The sequence below is a fragment of the Scyliorhinus torazame genome, chromosome 14 (genome assembly GCF_047496885.1).
Source record: "Scyliorhinus torazame isolate Kashiwa2021f chromosome 14, sScyTor2.1, whole genome shotgun sequence".
NCBI classification, from domain to species: domain Eukaryota; kingdom Metazoa; phylum Chordata; class Chondrichthyes; order Carcharhiniformes; family Scyliorhinidae; genus Scyliorhinus; species Scyliorhinus torazame.
In genome coordinates, this window is record NC_092720.1 from 44,802,758 (window position 1) to 44,824,962 (window position 22,205).

The following is a 22,205-nucleotide window of genomic DNA, read 5'->3' on the forward strand; positions in this document are numbered from 1 at the left end:
TGCGACTGACACTGTCCCACCCGTTCCAGAGCAGGGGGCCCCTGATCCACCCTTGCCGTGGTCAAGCAGAATTCGTCGCCCACCACAGATATTGAATTTATGAACTGCCTGAATTTATGAACTCTCTAAACTCATGGACTGATTATATCGTTACCCTGGTTATTTGTTCGCTAGTTTGTACGTACTGTCATTTATGTCCTGTGTTTTGTTACATACAGTCTATCTACACTAGACGCCTTCCCATGTAAATATGTTAGAATTTTTGTATATAGTCCTGTAAATATGCTCACATATTCTCCACATAGTCAGTAACATTCACATATCACACTATTTATTGCCACGTACACATTTCTTTTTCAAAAAGGGGTAGATGTCATAATATACACACAAGTATATGATGGTGCAGAGACAGACACTGACTGACACACTGAAAGACCAATCAACACACAGAACAATGATTGTCGGAGCTTGTGCTATTTCTTCCCTGGCTTCCCTTAGCAGCTAGGGATACTTCCAAGCAGGCCTGGGATTTTATCCACTTTCAAGGATATATCCTCTCTCACTAAATTAATTTGTAGTTCAGTTGAGTTGGTGGGACAGCTGGTTTGTGACACAGCAAGGCCAGCAGCGTGGGTTCAATTCCCGTACTGCCTGAGGTTATTCTTGAAGGCCGCGCCTTCTCAACCTTGCCCCTTGCCTAAGGTGTGGTGATCCTCAGGTTAAATCACCACCAGTCAGCTCCCCCCCTACAAGGGTAAAGCAGTCTATGGTCATCTGGGACAATGGTGACTTTACTTTTAATAGTCTATGACTTAACCACTATGCTACAATTCTTTTAGACACTGAATTGATAAAGGAGGTGAGAATGTTACCAAACATTTGTCAACTCAGACTTCCATATTATCATGCCCTATTGTTTGCTGCTGTGGCTACTTCATACCTGTAGATTATAGAAGCAAGAAATGAATTTTTTGTTATGTTTTTATTTCATAGACATCTGAATATTGTCAGTGTGATGACCAATTCACATAACAATGTTCAGTGTGATAGTCTGTTCATTATGCTAATTCGCAACTTAAAAAACTTCAGTCTTTTCAAAGAAATGTGATGACATTTCGCAATTAAATATACACGTGTGCCCAGCAATGCACATGTGCCCAGCAATGCATGTGTGCCCAGCAATGCACGTGTGCCCAGCAATGCACGTGTGCCCAGCAATGCACGTGTGCCCAGCAATGCACGACGTGTGCCCAGCAATACACGTGAGCCCAGCAATGCACACAATAAATGTTATTGCCATTACTTCTGTCTGCCAGTGGGCAAACTTGGTGACATTGTGTGTGGGCGGAAGGAGAATGAGGAGGCAGCATGGCATAGATTTTGAAATATTTGTTTTCTTATCTTGAGGGCAAGGCCATTTCTTACTACAGTTCTGTTAATTTGTTTAAATATGGTAGAACAAATGTTGCACAAGCACATTCAGGTATTTCCTGGAAGGGTAGCTTTGCCAGACTTCCTATTGACATGAATGACAGACATAAAGCAGACACCCTGATCTCACTTTAGTGCTGATACCTGTTTGGAGGCAGTGTAGTCTGTACATCTATTAACCAGGATGAAGCTGCTATGCATCGCACTCTTCACCATTCAGCTGATATTTGTGGATGCAGAATCGGAACCTGTAATTGAACCTGAATTAACTGATGATACTTCAACATATCCCATTAGTTGCAATAATCCAGAAGTTTTCGGTGCTGTGGATCTCACCCTTAGTAAATTCAATGCTGAGCTGAAAGGTGGCCATCAATATACTCTTCACAGAGTCATTGACGCTGAAGCACAGGTGAGCAATTCTTTCATTCTGATCTTGTGCAATGTTTGTATGCAAATCATATTATGGCTTTACTTTGCTTTATGATATTGTAATACATTTTCTGTCTCTTTTTAATATAATTTGTGCCCTGTGTCTATCCACGGTATAATAATAATCTTTATTGGTGTCACAAGTAGGTTTACATTAACACTGCAATGAAGTTACTGTGAAAATCCCCAGTCGCCACATTCCGGCACCTGTTCGGATACACTGAGGGAGAACAGAATGTCCAATTCACCTAGCAAGCATGTCCTTCGGGACTTGTGGGAGGAAATCCCTACAGTGCAGAAGGATGCCATTTGGCCCATTGAGTCCACATTGACCCTCCGAAAGACAACCCTACCCATGGCCACTCCCTCGATCAACCTGCTCTATCCCTACTTACCACTGTATTCCTCAGGTTAACGATAGCATGAAGCGGGGCCTGAATAGGGAGAATGGGGAGGCTGGGGGGGGCGTCTCGAGGGATGAGGTGGGGAGTCCGTGCAGATGAAGGACGGGTCTGGGAGTTAAAGGGGGGATGAGTGGGGTTGAATGCGGGGCCTGGAGGCTGAAGGGGGTTCTGAGAAGAGGGGCCTTGCCAGTGATTAGGGTGGGATGGTTCCCTGCCTGCAATCTGTGGTAGGGGGTGGGGGGGGGGCATTGCTGCAGAAGCTAATGGAGATTGGAGCACCTCCAGAGGTGCAGGATCTGTCCGAGAACTAGGTTCTCCCCCCCCTCTCAGTTGCAGCGTGGATCCCGGCATGCCATGGAATGGCAAGGAAAACCCAATTTTGGAAAAGAAATTCTAAGTACAATGAAATGGCATGTCAAATGGCTCCTAACATCAATGGGAACCAGTCCTGATTCTCCGCTGGCGTGTGTACATAGACTCCCGAACAGAGAATTCCAGCCTTGGCCATTTGTTTGGAGCTTGGGGAGATTCCCGTTGGGAATGAGATGTTCAGGACTTAAAAAGGCGGGGCAGGACAGCCCCTTGGAGGTCGGGGACCATTTTTAAAGGGCCCCGATCTCTAGCAAGCCAAGGCAGCTGGCTTAAAATGTAACTGAACTATGAACACCTGGTGAAAAAGTGGCCTTTTGCTGCTCGCTGCATGATGGCTCCGCATCAGATGGCAACAATGATTAACTTTATGAAAGCAGTCATAGATGCTGAAATTGATTACTCTAATTTTTCTCTTTGTGGGAGAGACTAGAGTTAGGGCTCATAATTTAACAATAAAGGGTCTCCTATTTAACTTCACCCAATCTCACCCGACCTCACCCAAAAAGCTGACACCAAACTTGCCCAAAATAACACTTAGAAAGATTCTGGTTGAATCGCGCCCGAAATGTTTTATTTTTTTTAAATTCAAAGTGTCCAATTTGTTTTTTTCCCCAATTAAGGGGTAATTTAGCGTGCCCAATTCACCTATCCTGCACATCTTTGGTTTGTGGGGGTGAGACCTATGCAAACAGGGGGAGAGTGTGCAAACACCTCATGGACAGTGACCCGGGCCCCGGATCAAAACCGGGTCCTCAGCGCCACGAGGTAGCTATTCAAATTTCCAGTGGCTGACTGAAAGGATCACATAACAAGATTTTGAGTTTTAAGACTTTTATTGTAACAAACAAACAAACTAAATGTAATATTGACTAAGCACTATTTTTCTAAACAACTTAGACTCTAAACACGTTTCCATACTTAACTTTTAAAATGATTAAAAATTTCTCCCCATAATTTTGTCCTTAGTTGGACACTTCATTCTCCAGGAACCAATCAGAAGCTATTCTCAGCTCACGTTGGCTTGCTTCCTTTTTTCTTTTCCAGCCAGATAAATTCTGATCCCTGACCTGACTTTCACAGTGCGAGTTACATTAGACATTCCTCCCACAAGCCAAAGCTAGTTGAAGCTTCCAGCCTTGTTTAAATCCTCACAATCTTTGCACAAACTCCTAATTGAATTCTGCCTCTATCTCTCTGCTCTCTCTTTCAAATTTTTGACCTGCCTGTGAGATTCCTACAATGGTCTGTTCTCCTCTCAAAGTCAATCTCCAAGGAAAAGTGAATCACCAATCAACCCAGTCATCAACAGGATTTTGAGAAGGTCACATGACTCCCTTAAACTACTCCATTTTGCCTTAAACAGACACTGTCAAAACATAACAAACTTATAAACTTTGCACTTGAAATTCCTCACACTTTACTCCTTTACACAAGAAACAATACAATTTGGTGCATGACTTCTGTTGGTTCAACAATTATTTTGCAGCGTACAGCAATTTAACATTTAGAATATTAGCCATTGTATCAATTTAAAACCGCTCAAGAAGTAACACAGAAAATTGTAGAATCCTGATTAAACAAGGTGGAATTTTAGGGCCTCAGTATTGTGGGGGTGGGGTGATTAAATGTGCTGAGCTATTCAAATATCCATTGTCTTCAGGGGGACCATAAATTCCATCAGCATAAAATTACACCCAACGTTACAAACAAGTTTTACCTGAATTCCATTTCAATGTTTCGGTTTGAGAATCAAGAATACTTGTCTGACATAAATCTCTTATTCACAGGGACTCCTCGGAAGACGATATTTTGTTGAGTTTTCTATCCAAGAAACAGATTGCCCTGTTGGAAATGGAAAATGCTGGAAAGAATGTGGTTATGGTGCATCTGGAAAAGCTGTAAGCTTTCTGATTATCAATTCTGAAAGCCCCCTTCACTACAAATGGCAAACATTTCCAACAACTTTCCCAACATTGTTTTCACATCACAGTCAGTAGAGTCTCTGGAGGCTTCTTTAGGCTGGGAATTTCTTCAGAGCTTGTTTTAGGTCCATTGCAGTGTCTTCACTGAAGTGTAGCAGGAACCCAATTTCTTCACATCAACAGTTTTTCTTGCATTTCGGGCAAAGTTACAATTGTGTGGTGGTGGTTGGCGGGATGGGGGGGGGGGGGGGGGGGAGCGGGGGGGAGGCATTTGGTGAGCTGTTGGGCAAGCATCTCTGAGAAAATTCCTGGCCCTAATGAAAGATTATTTGAGATGGTGAAGCACAGATGTACTTGGATAGCGCCTGGAGTGGGGAAATATAAGTACGAAGCAAGGCTTGAAAAGTGGACCTGTTTTCAACAGGAGAGTAGTTTATGGGTCCTGGGAAGGAGCTGCAATTAGCTGGATTACCTAATTTCCATTTCCTATACCACAACAGAGACTATTCTTCAGAAGTACTTCATTAGCTGTAAAGTGCTTTGGGACATCTGGGGTTGTGAAAGGCACTATATGAATGCAAGACATTTTTTTGGTACCTGGACTGTTTGGTGTCACCCTTTAGATGTTAATTGTACAATGAAAGGGGAAAGGCTATATGCTTGAGACCGGCTGCAGTCCTGAGAAGTGACAGCCTTATGCTTGCCCAGTCCAGCCATTTAGCTATTGCCATTGTATTGGGCTCTGGATTTGTGTATTCACTGATCAGTCGGCTGGTGAGTCAAATGGCCACTGGCAGCTCCTAAAAGATCCGAGACAGTGACATGTGGACACCTAGAATTGTTCATCTGAATGCATTCAGACCCAGTCATTTACTGCAATATTTAAGATTTTAATTAAACTGATAACTTTGATGTTTGGATGATTTTTTATATGTAAATTGCAGTCTTTTCCTAATTCGGATATTTTAGTCTACAGGTTATTGTCAGTCGAATGTGTACATCCATAAAACCCATAGAAGAGCTGAAGTGACGGAACACAATTGCACCATATATTCAGGTATGAGGCAGTAATATCAGGTCAGATTAAAAAATGAAACCACTTAATGGTTTAATTGGTGTACATTAATCAGCTCCTTAATAAATGGAATAATTTTTGATCTGGAAAAACCTTCAGAAGTACCAATCGTTGCCTATATTCCTGAGAAAATTAATGTATTATGAAATTGCTCCCCAAACCAGCATAACTGGTGGAATCTCACAATTGCAACTTGGGAGGTGTGATCAGTTTTATGGAAAGGACCTATCTCGTGTGAATTGAATCTTGAACAATGTAAAAGAGCACAGAAAATATAAACATTTTTAGTTTTGAATGTAATTCACACTTAAGATTTGTCGATCTTTTGTGTTGGCCCAAACAATGTTACTCAGATTCTGCTTTACATCTCGTGGAAACTGGTGGAAACTGGATCCCTTTGTGCTGAAGTCTTGCAGGGAATTTAGTCCAGGACCTCCTAACTCAGCGGAGAGAATTCTACAAATTGAGCCAAGCTAGTTCTCCTAATCATACAATACAAATGGAACATATGGGATAAACCTTCATCTGTATATGTCAAAGAACAAACAAAGGATGAGTCCCTGGAGACATTTTCTAATTGAAAGTTTAGCTTAAAATCTGGAATGGTAGGGTGGCATGGTGGCACAGTGGTTAGCACTGGTGCCTCACTGTACGGAGGACCTGGGTTCGATCCCGGCCCCGGGTCACTGTCCGTGCGGAGTTTACAAATTCTTCCTGTGTGTGCATGGGTCTCACCCCCACAACCTAAAAATGTGCAGGGTAGGTGGATTGGCCATGCTTAAATTGCCCCTTAATTGGAAAAGGAAGAGAATTGGGCACTTTAAATTTATATTATAAAAATATGGAATGGCGTACAAGAAAAAGTGATGGAAATAAATCAATAATAGGGTTTAAAAAGGAAGTTGGTAAAATTAATTTAAAAAGTAACATTGAAATGTTTGTGGAGAAAGGGCAGAGGAATAAGAAGAAATGAAGAGCTCTTTCAGGAAACCGGAACAGGTGTGATAGACTCAATAACCTTCTGTGATTCTATAATGCAGATTAATTGTTGTTTGCAATGTAAATTATTTCAGCTGTTTAGCTGCGCACTAATTGTCGGTGACATTGCTTCCCAGATCACCATTCACCAATTGAACCAGAAATTGCACCGTGTCTTGGATGTGCAATGGACCTGCCAACTAACCATCCGGAATTAAATCAGACAATTAAGCATGCTATTGTAAAGTATAACGCCGAGAGCAACTATACAAATTACTTTCAGCAAGACAACGTATTCAGCTTTTCCCGTCAGGTTAGATCTTTCACTGTAAACACATTGATGATTAGTCATTTTCTTTTGTATTTCTGGGTTGTCTGCTTCTGATTATCTGATCGATCTTCTTTGTCCCCGGCTGAGAGGGCAGATCTCATCTGAGTCTCTATTTTAGTCAGGTATAAACTAAACATGTGAATAAATGATGGGATAATAGAAATGCCCAGCAAGGTTTTTCTTCCACAGAACTATGCAACTTCCATTTCACGAACTCCAGCAACCGCATTTCACATTTGGAGTGAAAGTTCGGAAAATTTTCTCTGACCTCTAAATTCAATCATGTGAAAATTGAGATGTTTTGTCTTAAATGTGATGTGCTGTACAATCCTGACAAATTATTTTCTGCAGGTTAAATTCCTAATGTCCTGTCAGCACAGAACCTGTCTATTTACCATGTGACCTTTAATTCCATTTTAAACCAAATATTTAGCAAGCATTTCCTAAATCCTTATATTGCTTGGCCATTTTTCTCTTTCAGCTGAAAGTCTTTGTGATACTTCAGCTCATTCTTATCCTGAGTCAAAAATAATATTACATTGATAGAACTACTTGATGTCACAATAGCTTTATTCCGATCTTATTGACACGAAGCCATTAAAATAAGTTCCTAAAATGCAATTTTACTTTTAAGAATTCATCCTGTTTACCATTATTCTATTTTCTTGATTTTGTTTTCCTGTTTCGGACAGGAGGGTTTAAGCTAGATTGGCAGGAGGATGGAACACAAGAGCAAGCTCAGGTTGGAGGGAAGCAAAATCAGGAACAGGAAGTAGAAAAGCAGGAGGAGGAAATTAAATGAAGGCAAGCATCAAATAATATCAGAATGCAGAATAATGTTAATAAGACAGCATTAAGGCAACTCTATCTGAATGCACACAGCATTTGCAACAAGGTAGATGGTTTGAAGGTGCAAATGGAGATACATGGGTATGATTTAATTGCCTTTACGGAGATGTGTTTATAGGAAAATTAGATCCGGGAACTGAATATTCAGGGCTATAGGTCATTGAGGAAGGATAGGAGGTCTGAAAAGGAGGTGGGGTAGTACTGTTAATAAGGGACAAGATCAGTGCATTGGAGAGAGAGGATCATAGGTTAAATGATCGTGATGTAGAAATAGTTTCTTCAGAGCTAATAAACAGCAAGGAACAGCAAACATTGGTGTGAATGGTTTATAGGCCACAAATGTAGTGGTAATGTTGGGCATGTTGTAACTCAGGAAATGTAACATGGGTAATACATTAAGGAAGGGTAACTTCAATCTACATATAGACTGGGTTAACTAAATCCATTGCTGTGGAGGAGTGTGTATGAGATGGTTTTCTGGAGCTGTACATTCAGGAACCAACTAAGGATTGGGCTTTTTCAAAAATTAATTTATGGGATATGGGGATCACTGGTTAGTCAAGCATTTATTGCCCATCCCTAGCTGCCCTTCAGAAGGTGGTGGTGTGTTGCCTTCTTGAACTGCTGCAGTCCTTCAGGTGTAGGTGTATCCACTGTGCTGTTAGGGAGGGGATTTTAGGCTGTTGCCCCAGTGAAGGAACAGCGATATATTTCCAAGTCAGGTGAGTGACTTAGAGGGGAAGCTCCAGGTGGTGGGGTTCCCAGGTATCTGCTGCTCTTGACCTTCTAGATGGTAGTCATTGTGGATTTGGAAGGTGCTGTATAAGGAACCTTGGTGAGATACTGCAGTGCAACTTGTAGATGGTACACATGGCTGCCACTGTTCGTCGGGGGTGGAGGGTTTTAATGTGGAAGGAGGTGCAATCAAGCAGGCTGCTTTGTCCTGGATGGTATTGAGCTTCTTGAGTGTTTTTGGAGCTGCTCTCATCCAGGCAAGTGGAGAGTATTCCATTACATTTCTGAGTTGTGCCTTGTCGATGGTGGAGAGGCTTTAGGGCTCAGGAGGTGAGTTACTCACCGTGGGATTCCTAGCCTTTGACCTGCCCTGGCAGCCACAGTATTAATATGGCTAGACCAGTTCAGTTTCTGATCAATTGTAACTCTCAGGTTGTTGATGGTGGGGGATCCAGCGATGGTAATGCCATTATATGTCAAGGGGTGGTGGTTAGATCCTCTCTTGTCGGAGATGGTCATTGCCTGGCACTTGTGTGGCGTAAATGTAACTTGCCACTTGTCAGGCCAAGTCTGATATTGTCCAGGGCTTGCTGCATTTGGACATGGACTGCTTCATTATCCGATGAGTGGCACTTCTGACCTTATTATGGAAGGGAGGTCTTTGATGAAGCAGCTGAAGATGGTTGGGCCTAGGACATGACACTGAGGAACTCCTGAGTGATGTCCTGGAGCTGAGATGATTGACCTCCAAGCACCACAACCATCTTCCTTTGTGCCAGGTATGACGCCAACCAGCGGAGAGTTTTCCCCTGATTCCAATTGACTCCAGTTTATCTAGGGCTCCTTGATATCATACTTGGTCAAATGCTGCCTTGATGTCAAGAACAGTCACTCTCACCTCACCTCTGGCATTCAGCTCTTTTGTCCATGTTTGAACCAAGACTGTAATGAGGTCAGGAACTGAGTGACCTGGCGGAACCCAAACTGAGCATCCGTGAACAGGTTATTGCTGAGTAAGTGCCGCTTGATAGCATTGTTGATGACTCCTTCATCATTTATGTCCAATCACAACTACCGATTAGGTTTCTATCATGTATAACATATGGGGACAATTGGCCAATTGCAATGTGTGCACATGTGCATAGACATTTGGAAACATAAATCAGGTGATGTGATTTACCACTAGCTGATTCTGCCCAGTGGTTTAATAGGACGTTCACCCCTTTGTTATTCAGAGGCCTGGATCATCTCCCTCTCAATCTTGTCTTGAATAATGATAAAATGATAATAGGCTGGATTCTCCTTCGGCGACATTGCTGGCAGTGCACTCGTGCCCACGGATTTCCCAACGGCGTGGGGGTGTCCACAATGGGAAACTCCAATGGCCGTGCTGCCAGTGGGGGTGCGCAGCACCAGAAAACAGGTGTGGCGGGACGGAGAATTCTGTCCAATATTCTTTAAAGCCCTTTTCATTTTATGTTCTAAAAGATGTCACTGTGCCTCAATTTGCCTGCTGTATCTAAAATGGTTTTCTGGCTGCGTTATCCACAGTAAAACATATTTTTAAAGAGCTGCAAAAAATTAAACACTGAGACAAAACGATTCTAATGATAATTGTGTGATGTTTTTCACAGAAATTCTGCACTGATGATGTAAAATTTATTCTCAGGTGGTGGCTGGAATGAAATACAAATTTGCCTTCTCAATGAAGGAAAGCGAATGCAGCAAGGAAGATTCTGATAATATTCCTGATGAATGCAATGTAAAAGCTGCTGGCATAAAAGTGAGTAATGGCATAAGTTTGAAATGTCAGAATTGTTAGTGTTTGTTGTGTGGCAGCAGTTAAATCTCCACCATCTAAGGTATTCTTAGGCCAAAGGGAAAAACAAAAACTTAAAATTACTGCCACCACAACCTGTTGAACCTTCACAGCCCTCTTTCCTCCATCTTCATTCCTGGTTATTGTGGTAGTCACCACTAGTGGCATTTATATGTATTACGGAACTGCCCGTATATTAAGGGCACAACGGTAAATCCCTGCCTGCTGGCTCCGCCCAGCAGGGGGCGTATAAAAGTGTATGCTCTCCGATGCTGCAGCCATTCTGGTTCCAGCTACAGGAGGCACCACATCTTTGCTCACCAAAGCCTCGATTGTTCCACTATTCTCGTCTTTGTGGTAATTGATAGTGCATCAGTTATCAACTCCACACTTTACATTTGCCACTACATTCTAGGCAGCTCCTTCTCACTTGTCAAGGCTGTAATATTGGTCACTAATCTGACTGCAGGCCAGGCATGCCTTGTGTGCTGACCTTTCGGCTATTTGCTAAAGTAGCTGCAGTCTCAGTGTCTGAGCTGATAGCTGTGAGTTTGAGAGAGGGCAACAGTTCTTATCTCCATCACTGTCTTCCTGCACTTCCACCTCTTTCTTTCTCACCAGTGGCTGGTCAGGTTGCAGCTCTTGGGTATCTGGCGGGAGAAAGACCCAAGGGGGTAGGGGAAAGCAGGAGGTGCATTCTTAAATCATGTGATACATGTAAATTAAGAAAGATTGTGAGATGAGGGGGATGTGAGTATCATAGGATGTTTACTGCACAGAAGGAGACCATTTGGCTCATGAATCCATGAATGGCATCCCCTGCATATTCCCCATAACTCTGAAAATATTTTACCTTCTGGCGCTTATCTATTATTAGCTCATGTTTTCCTTGATTCTTTTGGAAAATATTTCTGTGACTCTGGTTCTCGACAGCGCTAACAAAGGGATCATTTCTTTTCTATCTATCCTGATTTTGAGCACTTCTTTCAAATCTGCTCTCAACCTCTTCTCCAAACATTAGCCATAGTTTCTCCGTCTACCCAAAGTCCCTTATGCTGGATCCACTTTTACAAATCTTTTCTTCACGTTCTCTAAAATCTTGATAGAATCATAGAATTCACAGAGCAGAACGAGGCCATCCGGCCCATCGAGTCTGCACCGGCCCTTGGAAAGAGCACCCTACTTAAGCCCACGCCTCCACCCTAAGCCCATAAACCCAGTAACCCGACCTAACCTTTTGGACACTAAGGGGCAATTTAACATGGCCAATCCACCTAACCTGCACGTCTTTGGACTGTGGGAGGAAACCGGAGCACCCGGAGGAAACCCACGCAGACACGGGGAGAATGTACAGACTCCACACAGATAGTGACTCAAGCCGGGAATTGAACCTGGGACCCTGGAGCTGTGAAGCAACTGTGCTAACCACAGTGTTACCGTGTCGCCTATTAGGGTGAGGCGGTAACAGAGTGACCAGTAGAGGACAGCAAAAAACTAATTTGGCCAAGGATGTGGCTGTAAGCCGCCTTTCCCTATTTACAGTGGTTTTCCTCAACTGAACAGCCTAATGTTCGGTGGTAAAGTAGAGGAAAATCCACTTAAAAAGTGAAAATGATCACTGCCAAGGCCAAATTTCAATCATGATAAGAAAGCTTATTTTCTGGATGGACAATTCAAAGCTGAGGGATCAAGTATATGTCATATGAATACACTTATCCTTTACAAATTTGAGTGGCATGGCTCTGATTGCTAAAATACATGGGGCATTTACATAGATTACATAGAACATACAGTGCAGAAGGAGGCCATTCGGCCCATCGAGTCTGCACCGACCCACATTAATCCCTCACTTCCACCTTATCCCCGCAACCCAATAACCCCTCCCAACCCTTATGGACACTACGGGTAATTTAGCATGGCCAATCCACCTAACCTGCACGTATTTCTGCAAGTAAAATAATGGATAAAATAATCTGATATGAATGTAGAGTGTTTGTATTGTATAAATGTACAGCATCATTTCACCACACAAGTTTTCTAGCAGATTAATTTTAAGGGGGTTAATTTTACCTTGCAACATGCATAGAGCTGACATTTCCAAGTTAACACGTTAGTTAAAGTAATGCCTAAAGGAACGTTACATTAAAAGTGGAACTAGTCCACTACCTAAGGAAAATAAATTATTCCCTGTTATGTGGTCACACTTTTTAAAATGAATCATTTATTTTTTCCCCAGCTCTTCTGTCACTCAACTATGCACACACAGGTTTGGATGAATTATACCCATGTAGATGTGACCTGTGACACTACTCCATCTAAATCGGTAATCCTAAAATTAATCTTTTCCTGGATGTATATATATCTCTGGTTGAATTTCATTTGTTGTCCGTATTTGAAAAAAATAATCATTTATGACTGTTTTAAGTTAACTGATTAAGTTTACTGAATTTGCAAGCTAGTCAGAAACAGATTGGTTCCACTTCTGGTGACTCGAAAATGCAAGGTGACGAGTCACATTTTTCACAGCACCGAGGCTTTATTTAATCCCTATATTCAAATCTTATATTTGGACTGGATTAACATCTCTATCCCTCTCTTTTATCCCACTCTACCCCTCCTCCTGAATGTTTTGTTACCAGGAATGTTCAGCTTCCTAAAATGTCACAGCTAAAGCCACATCTCTAATAGCCTTATTATATCATAATATAGCATCGTTCCACTGACTCGTCGCCAAGATATTTCAAAGGTTTTTTTTGCCAATTTTGAAATTTCACTTTCTATATTTTTTTATTTTTATTTATTTTTATTTATAATTAAAGCTCAAAGTAATGGTTTATTTGAACAAATATGAGGTTAGTTTTGTGGCTGCAACTACCAAAAGCCTTATTCCAATATTAGAAAAAAAAAGCATTAGGAAATGGTCAGTGTTTGCTGTGGATTCAGAGCTGTCTGGTCAATAACAACTTGGTGAGCTGACTTCTTGAAACCCTGCATTCCTGAGGTGTGGGTACACCCAAGGTGCTATTAGGGAAGGAGTTCCAGGATTTTGACCCGGATACAGTGAAGAAACAGCGATATATTTCCAGGTCAGGATAAAGAGTGATTTGGAGAGGAACCTCCAGGTGGTGGTATTCCAAAGTAGCTGTTACCCTTGTCCTTCCAGTTGGCAGTCGTTATGGGTTGGGAAGGTGCTGCCTAAGGAGCCTTGGCGAGTTCCTGCAGTGCAACTTGTATATGGCACACACTGTTTTTACAGTTCGTCGGTCGTGGAGGGAGTGAATGTTTGTGGAAGGAATACCAATCAAGTGGGTTTCTCTGTCCTGGATGGTGTCAAGCTTCTTGAGCTACACTCATCCAGGCAAATGGAGAGTGTTCCATTACACTCCTGCCTTGTCCCTTGTAGATGGTGGACTGGCATTGTGGAGTCAGGAGGTGAGTTACTCACCGTAGGAATCCTAGCCTCTGACCTTCCCTTGTAGCCACAATGTTTATATGGCTAGTCCAGTTCAGCTTCTGGTCAATGGTAACCCCCAGCATCTTGATAGTGGGGGATTCAGTGAGGTAAATCCATTGAACGTCAAGGGCCAATGTTTTGATTATCTCTTGTTGGAGTTGGCCATTGCCTGGCAGTTGCGTGGCATGAATGTTCCTTACCACTTGTCAGCCCAAGCCTGGATATTGTCCAGCTGCATTTGGACATGACTGCTTCAGCATTTGAGGAGTCATGAATGGTGCTTAATATTGTGCAATCATCAGCGAACATCCTTACTTCTGACCTTATGATTGAATAAAGGTCATTGATTAGGTAGTTGAAGATGGTTGGGCCTAGGACACTGACTTATGAACATATGAATTAGGAGCAGGAGTAGGCCACTTGGCCCCTCAAACCTGTTTCGCCATTCAATATTATCATGACTGATCTGATTGTAACTTCAACTTCACATTGCCACCTACCCACAATAACCTTTCCCCATGCTTCTTCAACAACTATCTATCTAACTCTGCCGCCACTGCCTTTTGAGTAAGCCAGTTTCAAACACTCATGACTCTCAGAGAAAAAAATCTTCTAATTTCTGACTTCAATGGGAAATCCTGGGCTGGATTCTCTGATTTAGAGACTATGTCCCCACGCTGGTTAGAAAATGGTGGCGTTTTATGCCAGGAAATACCCGTCTTCTGGGTATCGCAGGTGATGAAGTGCCATCCTGTACCGCCCGCTGCCCATCTGCTGTGCCCAGGACAGGTGGGGGGATTCAGAGGCGCTGCGGTGTTCTAGGACCTCCCCTATGGGTATCATCAGAACGGGTCGCTTCACTTCCTCCTCCCTCTGGGTGCCCAATGGCTCCTGGGCTACTCCTTGGGATTGGGGTGCGGAAGGAGCAAGCTCCGGGGGCTCAGCTGTCACCTGGCGCTGCCAATCCTGGAGGTCCGCTCTCGCCTCGACCAGGGTCTCAATGCCCATGGCCGTGGAACACAGAGACTGGGCCATGTCCCTCTGGGACTGTGCCACGTCATTCTGTGACTGGCTCAGGTGAGCTGGCAACCAGCCAATGCTCTCGGCAGCCTCAGCCATGACCTGTTGTGACTGGGCCACACTCTGGAGCACCGCAGCAATATCGACGTGGTCCGGCTACATGGCTGCCTGTGACTGGGTTGCCTTGTCCTGCACCTCAGCCACTGCCTGCACAGCGTGCCCCAGGTCTTGGACATCTTGACCCATGGGTGTGACCCTCGCAACAAAGGCTTCCACTGTGACAACCTGTGCGGTGTTGGCCTACGTGGCATGCATTGTTGGCAGCACCTCCTTCAACTGCACCTGCAGACGTTGGAAGGTTATTGACACCCCCTCATGTAGCCCCGACTCTGCGCCTGAATGTCCAGCATTGATGGGAATGCCCTTTCCAGAGGCCCGAGACCCATTTGGATGGCAGCTAGTCCCTGGGGTTGGGTCACACTCTGATGTCGGCCCTCTCAGTGATTTCTACCTCCACCTGATGTCTGCCTGGTAGGGCCGCGTGGGGTGTGGGTTGTGGGGTAGGGTGATGCCAGGAGCACAGAGGTGGTGACTCACCCAGGCCGCCCTGAGGAAGTCATGCAGCTTCTTTTGCTACTGCTGGCCGGTCCTCGTGTTGGGGCCCAGGGCGCTCACCGCCTCTGCCACCTTCTCTTGGCTGCAATGGGAGTGTGTGGGGAGTGGGATGTGTATATGCAGCTCCAGGTTGTGCAGCTCTCGAGTGCCAATCCCTACCCCATCAAATCCGATGCCGGTGAATTGGAATTCCACTTGTTTTACATGGCGAGGGTGCTGGCACATTAGCATGTCCTGAATGGCTCCGAGACTGGTGAACACTCGGGATCGGCGGACACTCCCAAACTCCCAATTCAGTCCTAGCATCAGTACTTAGCCTCTCAAATAGAGAATCCACCCTCAGTCTCTTAAATGAGAATCCAGCCTTATATGTTTCAATCAAGTTTCCTCTTACTCTTCTAAACTACAGTGGATAGAAGCCTGGTCTGTCCTCAAAGGAGAACCTTCCCAATCCAGTCATTCATCTGGTAAGCTTGCTGCACATCCCACTGACCACCCGCCTTGGCCTCTGGTTCTGCAGAATGCCATCAGCCATAAAGCTGCCTGTGAGAGGGTAACCCTGTCCTGGCCACCACTTGCACAGTGTGGCATAGGCCTTGGACATGTTGATCCATGGTCAAAACCCTCGCCGAAAGGCCTCCATTGTGAATGCCACCAGTGCAGTGTTGGCCTGGGTGGCATGCATTGCCAGCACACCTCCTGCTGCTGTACGTGGTTGGACTCCTCCAAGTGCACCTGGTAGGTGCTGGATGCGCGCCAACAATCCCTCATGCAGTCCCTGGCTCTGCGTCTGCATCTCCACAATCGATGGGACTGTCCATTCCAGAAACCTGAAACCCATCTGGATGGCAGCTAGTCCCTGGGGTCGGCATGCCCTCCAACCGTCCGCCACCTCAGGAGTTCCTACTTCCACTGTGGTGCGCACCAGGAGCCTCTTCACTAACATGCCCAGCCGAGATGAGTATCTCTGGGGTGGGGGAGGGTGTTGGAGGCAGCAACTCCTAAAATACACAAGACAAGATGTAGGATTGCATCATGGCCGGGGCTGGAGGGGGCGTGATGGGGAGAGGGTGTTTTTGGGAGGGGGGTAGGGACAGGGGTGGGAGGGTGTCGTGGGGATGGGGATGGGGTGTGAGTGAGGTGTGGGGTGGGGTGAGGGAGGTGTTGGGGTGGGTGTTGGGGTGGTGTGGGTGTGAGGGAGGGGTGGGTGTTGGGGTGGGGTGGGTGTGAGGGAGGTGTGGGGGTGGGTGTTGGGGTGGTGTGGGTGTGACGGAGGTGTGGGGTGGGTGTTGGGGTGGTGTGGGTGTGAGGGAGGGGTGGGTGTTGGGGTGGTGTTGGTGTGAGGGAGGTGATGGGGTGGGTGTTGGGGTGGTGTGGGTGTGAGGGTGGTGTGGGGGTGGGTGTTGGGGTGGTTTGGGTGTGAGTGAGGTGTGGGGGTGGGTGTTGGGGTGGTGTGTGTGTGAGGGAAGGGTGGGTGTTAGGGTGATGTGGGTGTGAGGTAAGGGTGAGTGCTGGGGTGGTGTGGGTGTGAGGGAGGGGTGGGTGTTGGAGTGGGGTGGGTCTGAGGGAGGTGTGGGGTGGGTGTTGGGGTGGTGTAGGTGTGAGGGAGGGGCGGGTGGATGTTGGAGTGGTGTGGTGTGAGGGAGGTGTGGGTGTTGGGGTGGTGTGGGTGTGAGGGAGGTGTGGGGATGGGTGTTGGGGTGGTGTGGGTGTGAGGGAGGTGTGGGGGTGGGTGTTGGGTTAGGTGTGGGTGTGAGGGAGGGGTGGGTGTTGGGGTGGTGTGGGTGTGAGGGAGGTGTGGGGGTGGGTGTTGCGGTGGTGTGGATGTGAGGGAGGTGTGGGTGTTGGGGTGGTGTGGGAGTGGGTGTTGGGGTGATGAGGGTGTGAGGGAGGGGTGGGTGTTGGGGTGGTGTGAGGGAGGTGTGGTGGTGGGTGTTGGGGCGGTGTGGGTGTGAGGAAGGTGTGGGGGTGGGTGTTGGAGTGGTGTGGGTGTGAGGGTGGTGTGGGGGTGGTTGTTGGGGTGGTGTGGGTGTGAGGGAGGGCGGGGTGTGAGGGAGGTGTGGGGGTGGGTGTTGGGGCAGTGTGGGTGTGAGGGAGGGGTTGGGGTGGGCTGGATGTGAGGGGTGGGTGGGTGTTGGGGTGGTGTGGGTGTGAGGGAGGTGTGGGGGTAGGTGTTGGGGTGGTGTGGGTGTGAGGGAGCTGTTGGGGTGGGTGTTGGGGTGGTGTGGGTGTGAGGGAGGGGTGGGTGGGTGTTGGGGTGGTGTGGGTGTGAGGGAGGGGAGGGGGTAGGTGTTGGGGTGGTGTGGGTTTGAGGGAGGTGTTGGGGTGGGTGTTGGGGTGGTGTGGGTGTGAGGGAGGGGTGGGTGGGTGTTGGGGTGGTGTGGATGTGAGGGAGGTGTGGGGGTGGGTGTTGGGGTGGTGTGGGTGTGAGGGAGGTGTGAGGGTGGGTGTTGGGGTGTTGTGGGTGTGAGGGAGGGGTGGGTGTTGGGGTGGCGTGGGTGCGAGGGAGGTGTGGGGGCGGGTGTTGTGGTGGGCTGGGTGTGAGGGAGGTGTGGGGGTGGGTGTTGGGGTGGGCTGGGTGTGAGGGAGGTATGGGGGTGGGTGTTGGGAGGTGTGGGGGTGGGTGTTGGGGTGGTGTGGGTGTGAGGGAGGGGTGGGTGTTGGGGTGGTGTGGGTGTGAGGGAGGTGTGGGGGTGGGTGTTGGTGGTGTGGGTGTGAGGGAGGGGTGGGTGTTGGGGTGGTATGGGTGTGAGGGAGAGGTGGGTGTTGGGGTGGTGTGGGTGTGAAGGAGGTGTGGGGGTGGGTGTTGGGGAGGGCTGGGTGTGAGGGAGGTTTGGGGGTGGGTGTTGGGGTGGTGTGGGTGTGAGGGAGGTGTGAGTGTTGGGGCGGTGTTGGTGTGAGGGAGGTGTGGGGGTGGGTGTTGGGGTGGGATGGGTGTGAGGGAGGTGTGGGGGTGGGTGTTGGAGTGGTGTGGGTGTGAGGGAGGTGTGGGGGTGTGTGTTGGGGTGGGCTGGGTGTGAGAGAGGTGTGGGGGTGGGTGTTGGGGTGGTGTGGGTGTGAGGGAGGTGTGGGGGTGGGTGTTGGAGTGGTTTGGGTATGAGGGAGGTGTGCGGGTGGATGTTGGGGTGGTGTGGGTGTGAGGGAGGGGTGGGTGTTGGGGCGGTGTTGGTGTGAGGGAGGTGTGGGGGTGGGTGTTGGGGTGGGATGGGTGTGAGGGAGGTGTGGGGGTGGGTGTTGGAGTGGTGTGGGTGTGAGGGAGGGGTGGGGGTGGGTGTTGGGGTGGGCTGGGTATGAGGGAGGTGTGGGGGTGGGAGTTGGGGTGGTATGGGTGTGAGGGAGGGGTGGGTGTTGGGGCGGTGTTGGTGTGAGGGAGGTGTGGGGGTGGGTGTTGGAGTGGTGTGGGTGTGAGAGAGGTGTGTGGGTGGGTGTTGGGGTGGTGTGGGTGTGAGGGAGGTGTGCGGGTGGATGTTGGGGTGGTGTGGGTGTGAGGGAAGTGTGGGGGTGGGTGTTGGGGTGGTGTGGGTGTGAGGGAGGTGTGTGGGTGGGTAATTGGGGTGGTGTGGGTGTGAGGGTGGGTTTGACACACGTGCCATGGGGAACCGGAAATGAGCTGGGTCTCACTTCTTCGTCGAATGCTGACCTCCACCCCGGCGACTGCCCTTTCGTCAGGTCTGCCGACCACATCCTAATTAATTAATCATCTTTATTGTCAAAAATAGGCTTCCATTAACTCTGCAATGAAGTTTCTGGGAAAAGCCCCTACAAAGCCCCTGGGAAAAACACTCCGGCGCCTGTTACTGGCTTGCAATCAGCGGTGAGACCCATCACCCTCGCCGGACTTTATTTTTTACAGGGATGAATGTGGTGAATGTTAATACAGTTAATTCACCAGTTATGTTCTATGTTATTAACCCTGTTGGTTTTATCTGTGGGCCATTGTATGGCTTCACCCACAGGGGGAGATGTTGGAGGATGTTGGAGCATGTACGGGCTCCGCCCATGGCTCCGCCCCTTTGAAGGAGTATAAGAGTAGCTGGCCTGTGGGACTGTCCTCAGTATGTACCAGTCGCAGGCAGGCAAAGTTGATAGTTAGTTAAAACCACTGTTTTACTCCGACACGATTCCTTGATTGAATTGATGGTTGCATCATGTGCTTCACATGCCGTTCGTGCTAGCCCCTCAACTTCGCTGAATCGGTCCAGGTGTGGATCCAGTTTGGCTGTCGTGGAACTCCACAAGTCCTGCCTTGGGGGTCAACACTCAGGGCGGGATTCTCCGATTGCCGATGATGAGATCGCGTTCGGCGATTAGCCGGAGAATCCGTTTGTACGGCAAAATCGGGGGCAGCGTCGTTTTTCAGATGCTCCGCCCCTCAAAAGCGGCGTAATCGCTGAGTACACTGCACGCCGTTGGGACGGCTTCAGGACGTCACCTGAGGCCCGCCCCCGATGGGCTGACTTCCCAACGGCGTCGGTTCCGTGTGCTCACAGTTTTCGGGAGCCTCGCGTGACCGCTGCCGACTGCGTTGAGGAACTGTTCCACTGGCCGGTGTCGAAACAGTAAAGTCTCACGCCAGAAAAACTGGCAACAGTGGGACACGAATTCCCAGCCCTGCAGGGCCCCGGAGTAGATCTTGCAGCTTTTGCTGCAGATACGAGCCCCGCACTTCCGGGTCAGAGGCTAAGCATGCGCACGCCAGGGGCCTCCAGCGTCCTCCATGGCGGACTCGGACCACGTTGCTTGACCCAAAAAAGAAACCCCCCTATCGGCTGCGCGCCTGACCCTCAACCCCCGCACAAGCATTTACCTGCCTCCTATAAGGCCCCCTGAGCGGCCCGCCCCTGACCAGGGGGGCTGCAGACTGTGTCCGCAGCATCCACGCGAGTATTCCGACCTGCTGGAGCACATTAGTTCCACACTATCGGGACTTCGGCCGGTCAGGGGCAGAAGGTAGAGGAGCGGGCCTCTGGCAATGGCCCCAGGTAGGTTCCAAGCGGCGCGGCAGATTCTCTGAGGACGCCGCTTTCCGGGGCCCACAGAATCGGTGAACTGGCGCTGTTCCCGATTTCTTGCGGGAACATGGATTCTCCGCCCCCGCGCCGGCCGCGATTTCGGAGTCAGGGTGTGGAGAATCCAGCCCAGGGGCTGCTAGCCCCCCACTTTCGGGAACTCGTCCCATCGGGGCTGGAGCACTGTCGGGAACTCGGCCCATCGGGGGCGGAGCATCGGGGAGAGCCTCAGGTGACATCCTGATGCCTTCCCGATGACGTGCGGTGTACTCTACGGGTACGCTATTTTTGAGAGGGCGGCGCAACGCGAAAGTGGCGCCGCCCCTGATTACATGCAAAGGGGAATCTTATGGCCGATCACTGAACGCGATTTTGGTGTCGCCGATCGGAAATCCCGCCCACAGCCTCAAAATCGGAAAATCCTGCTCTTAGTCTCAGGAACGGAGAATCTGGCCACATGATCTTTAGATAAATGTTCCACTTCAGGGACACTGGTCCATATTTTATTAACAGCATTTGTCAAGGATCTGAGAACAAACGATGATGTTTATAAATTGACCAGAAATAGAGTTCAATCTGTTATAATTATTGATTGTTTCCAAAGATAGTTAATAACATTAAATCTCTCACTCCGTAGGTGTTATTCGTGAGATTTGGACTTGCAGGTTGGGGGCCATTCTCTGAGAAAGAGAAACAATCGCTTCCAACAGCAACTGCTGAATCAGATCAGCTCACTTCTGCTGAAGAACAGCTGGCAGGTGATCTGGTAATTCCACAGTGCCCAGGAAAACTATGGAAGCCCTTGGTACAGGTTCAAACTACATCTCCCCCAGCTGAAGGCAACAGCCCGACTCAAACAGCATTCAGTGATCGTGACTTAGAGTACGTTTAAGGATAAATGAGTTGTATCATTGCTGGTTTACATTAATATAAAATAAAATAATGAATTAAATTGTGTACTAAAGTTTATAGTTGTAATTTACCAGCCCTTCTTTCCAACCACTCGACACCTTTCTCAGAATACGGGTGGAATTTTCCCTGTTTTACACAAAATGCCGCCTGAGGCAAGAAAACCAATGTGCTGCTCTACGGCTGCAGAGCCGACTTTTGTGCAGCACATTGTGCAAAATAAAATGGAGACATTGCCCTGATGCACGATCAATGACCACTAAAGCGAGGTTGTAGTCCAACTGAAGGCTTTAATAAGCTAGATGTTTCCCCCAGCAGCTCAGGTACAGAAAGAAGGCTGCTGGGGCAGCACGGGCTCTTATACCCCGCCTTGCAGGGTGGAGCTACCATACAGCTTAACCAATAGGAAACATACAATATCTACTAATGCTCTTCCAGCATTACCAGGTACCGTAATACTTCTGCACAGACTACCACATTCACCCCCTGTTAAAAAAAGAGCCCGGCGGTGGTGGTGGCTTGATATTACAACATGATAACGTGGTCGGAATTATAGTTATGGACGTACCGTAATACCTCCGTACAGCGTTTTGTAACTATTTACAGATTCACAATTAACTATGTACACTTTAAAATGAAGCAATCAGTCGATCGGGGGCCCTGGTCATCCTCTGTGATTGTCGAAGCTTTGGTGGTGACGCCGGTGGAGGCTCAGGCGTCTGTGACTCCGGGAGCGTGGCCTCGATCTCTGTGGCAGCTTCAACACCCCTAGACGGCGCTAGTGGGGAAAACGGTTGACCTGGGAAGGGAGCGTCTGCGGGGTGCGTCGGTGGGTGGGGAGGACTAGACG

At 47.7% G+C, this 22,205-nt stretch overlaps 1 protein-coding gene across 1 annotated transcript; it reads left to right on the plus strand.

The window, feature by feature from the left end:
* Positions 1 to 1,517: 1,517 nt before the first annotated feature.
* On the plus strand, positions 1,518 to 21,398 carry kng1 (kininogen 1). Its single transcript, XM_072474071.1, has 7 exons — positions 1,518 to 1,843; positions 4,427 to 4,537; positions 5,531 to 5,618; positions 6,752 to 6,927; positions 10,199 to 10,312; positions 12,585 to 12,671; positions 21,084 to 21,398. The coding sequence occupies exons 1-7, from the start codon at positions 1,616 to 1,618 to the stop codon at positions 21,336 to 21,338; spliced, it is 1,059 nt and encodes a 352-aa protein (XP_072330172.1). The 5' UTR covers positions 1,518 to 1,615; the 3' UTR covers positions 21,339 to 21,398.
* The last annotated feature ends 807 nt before the right edge of the window (positions 21,399 to 22,205 follow it).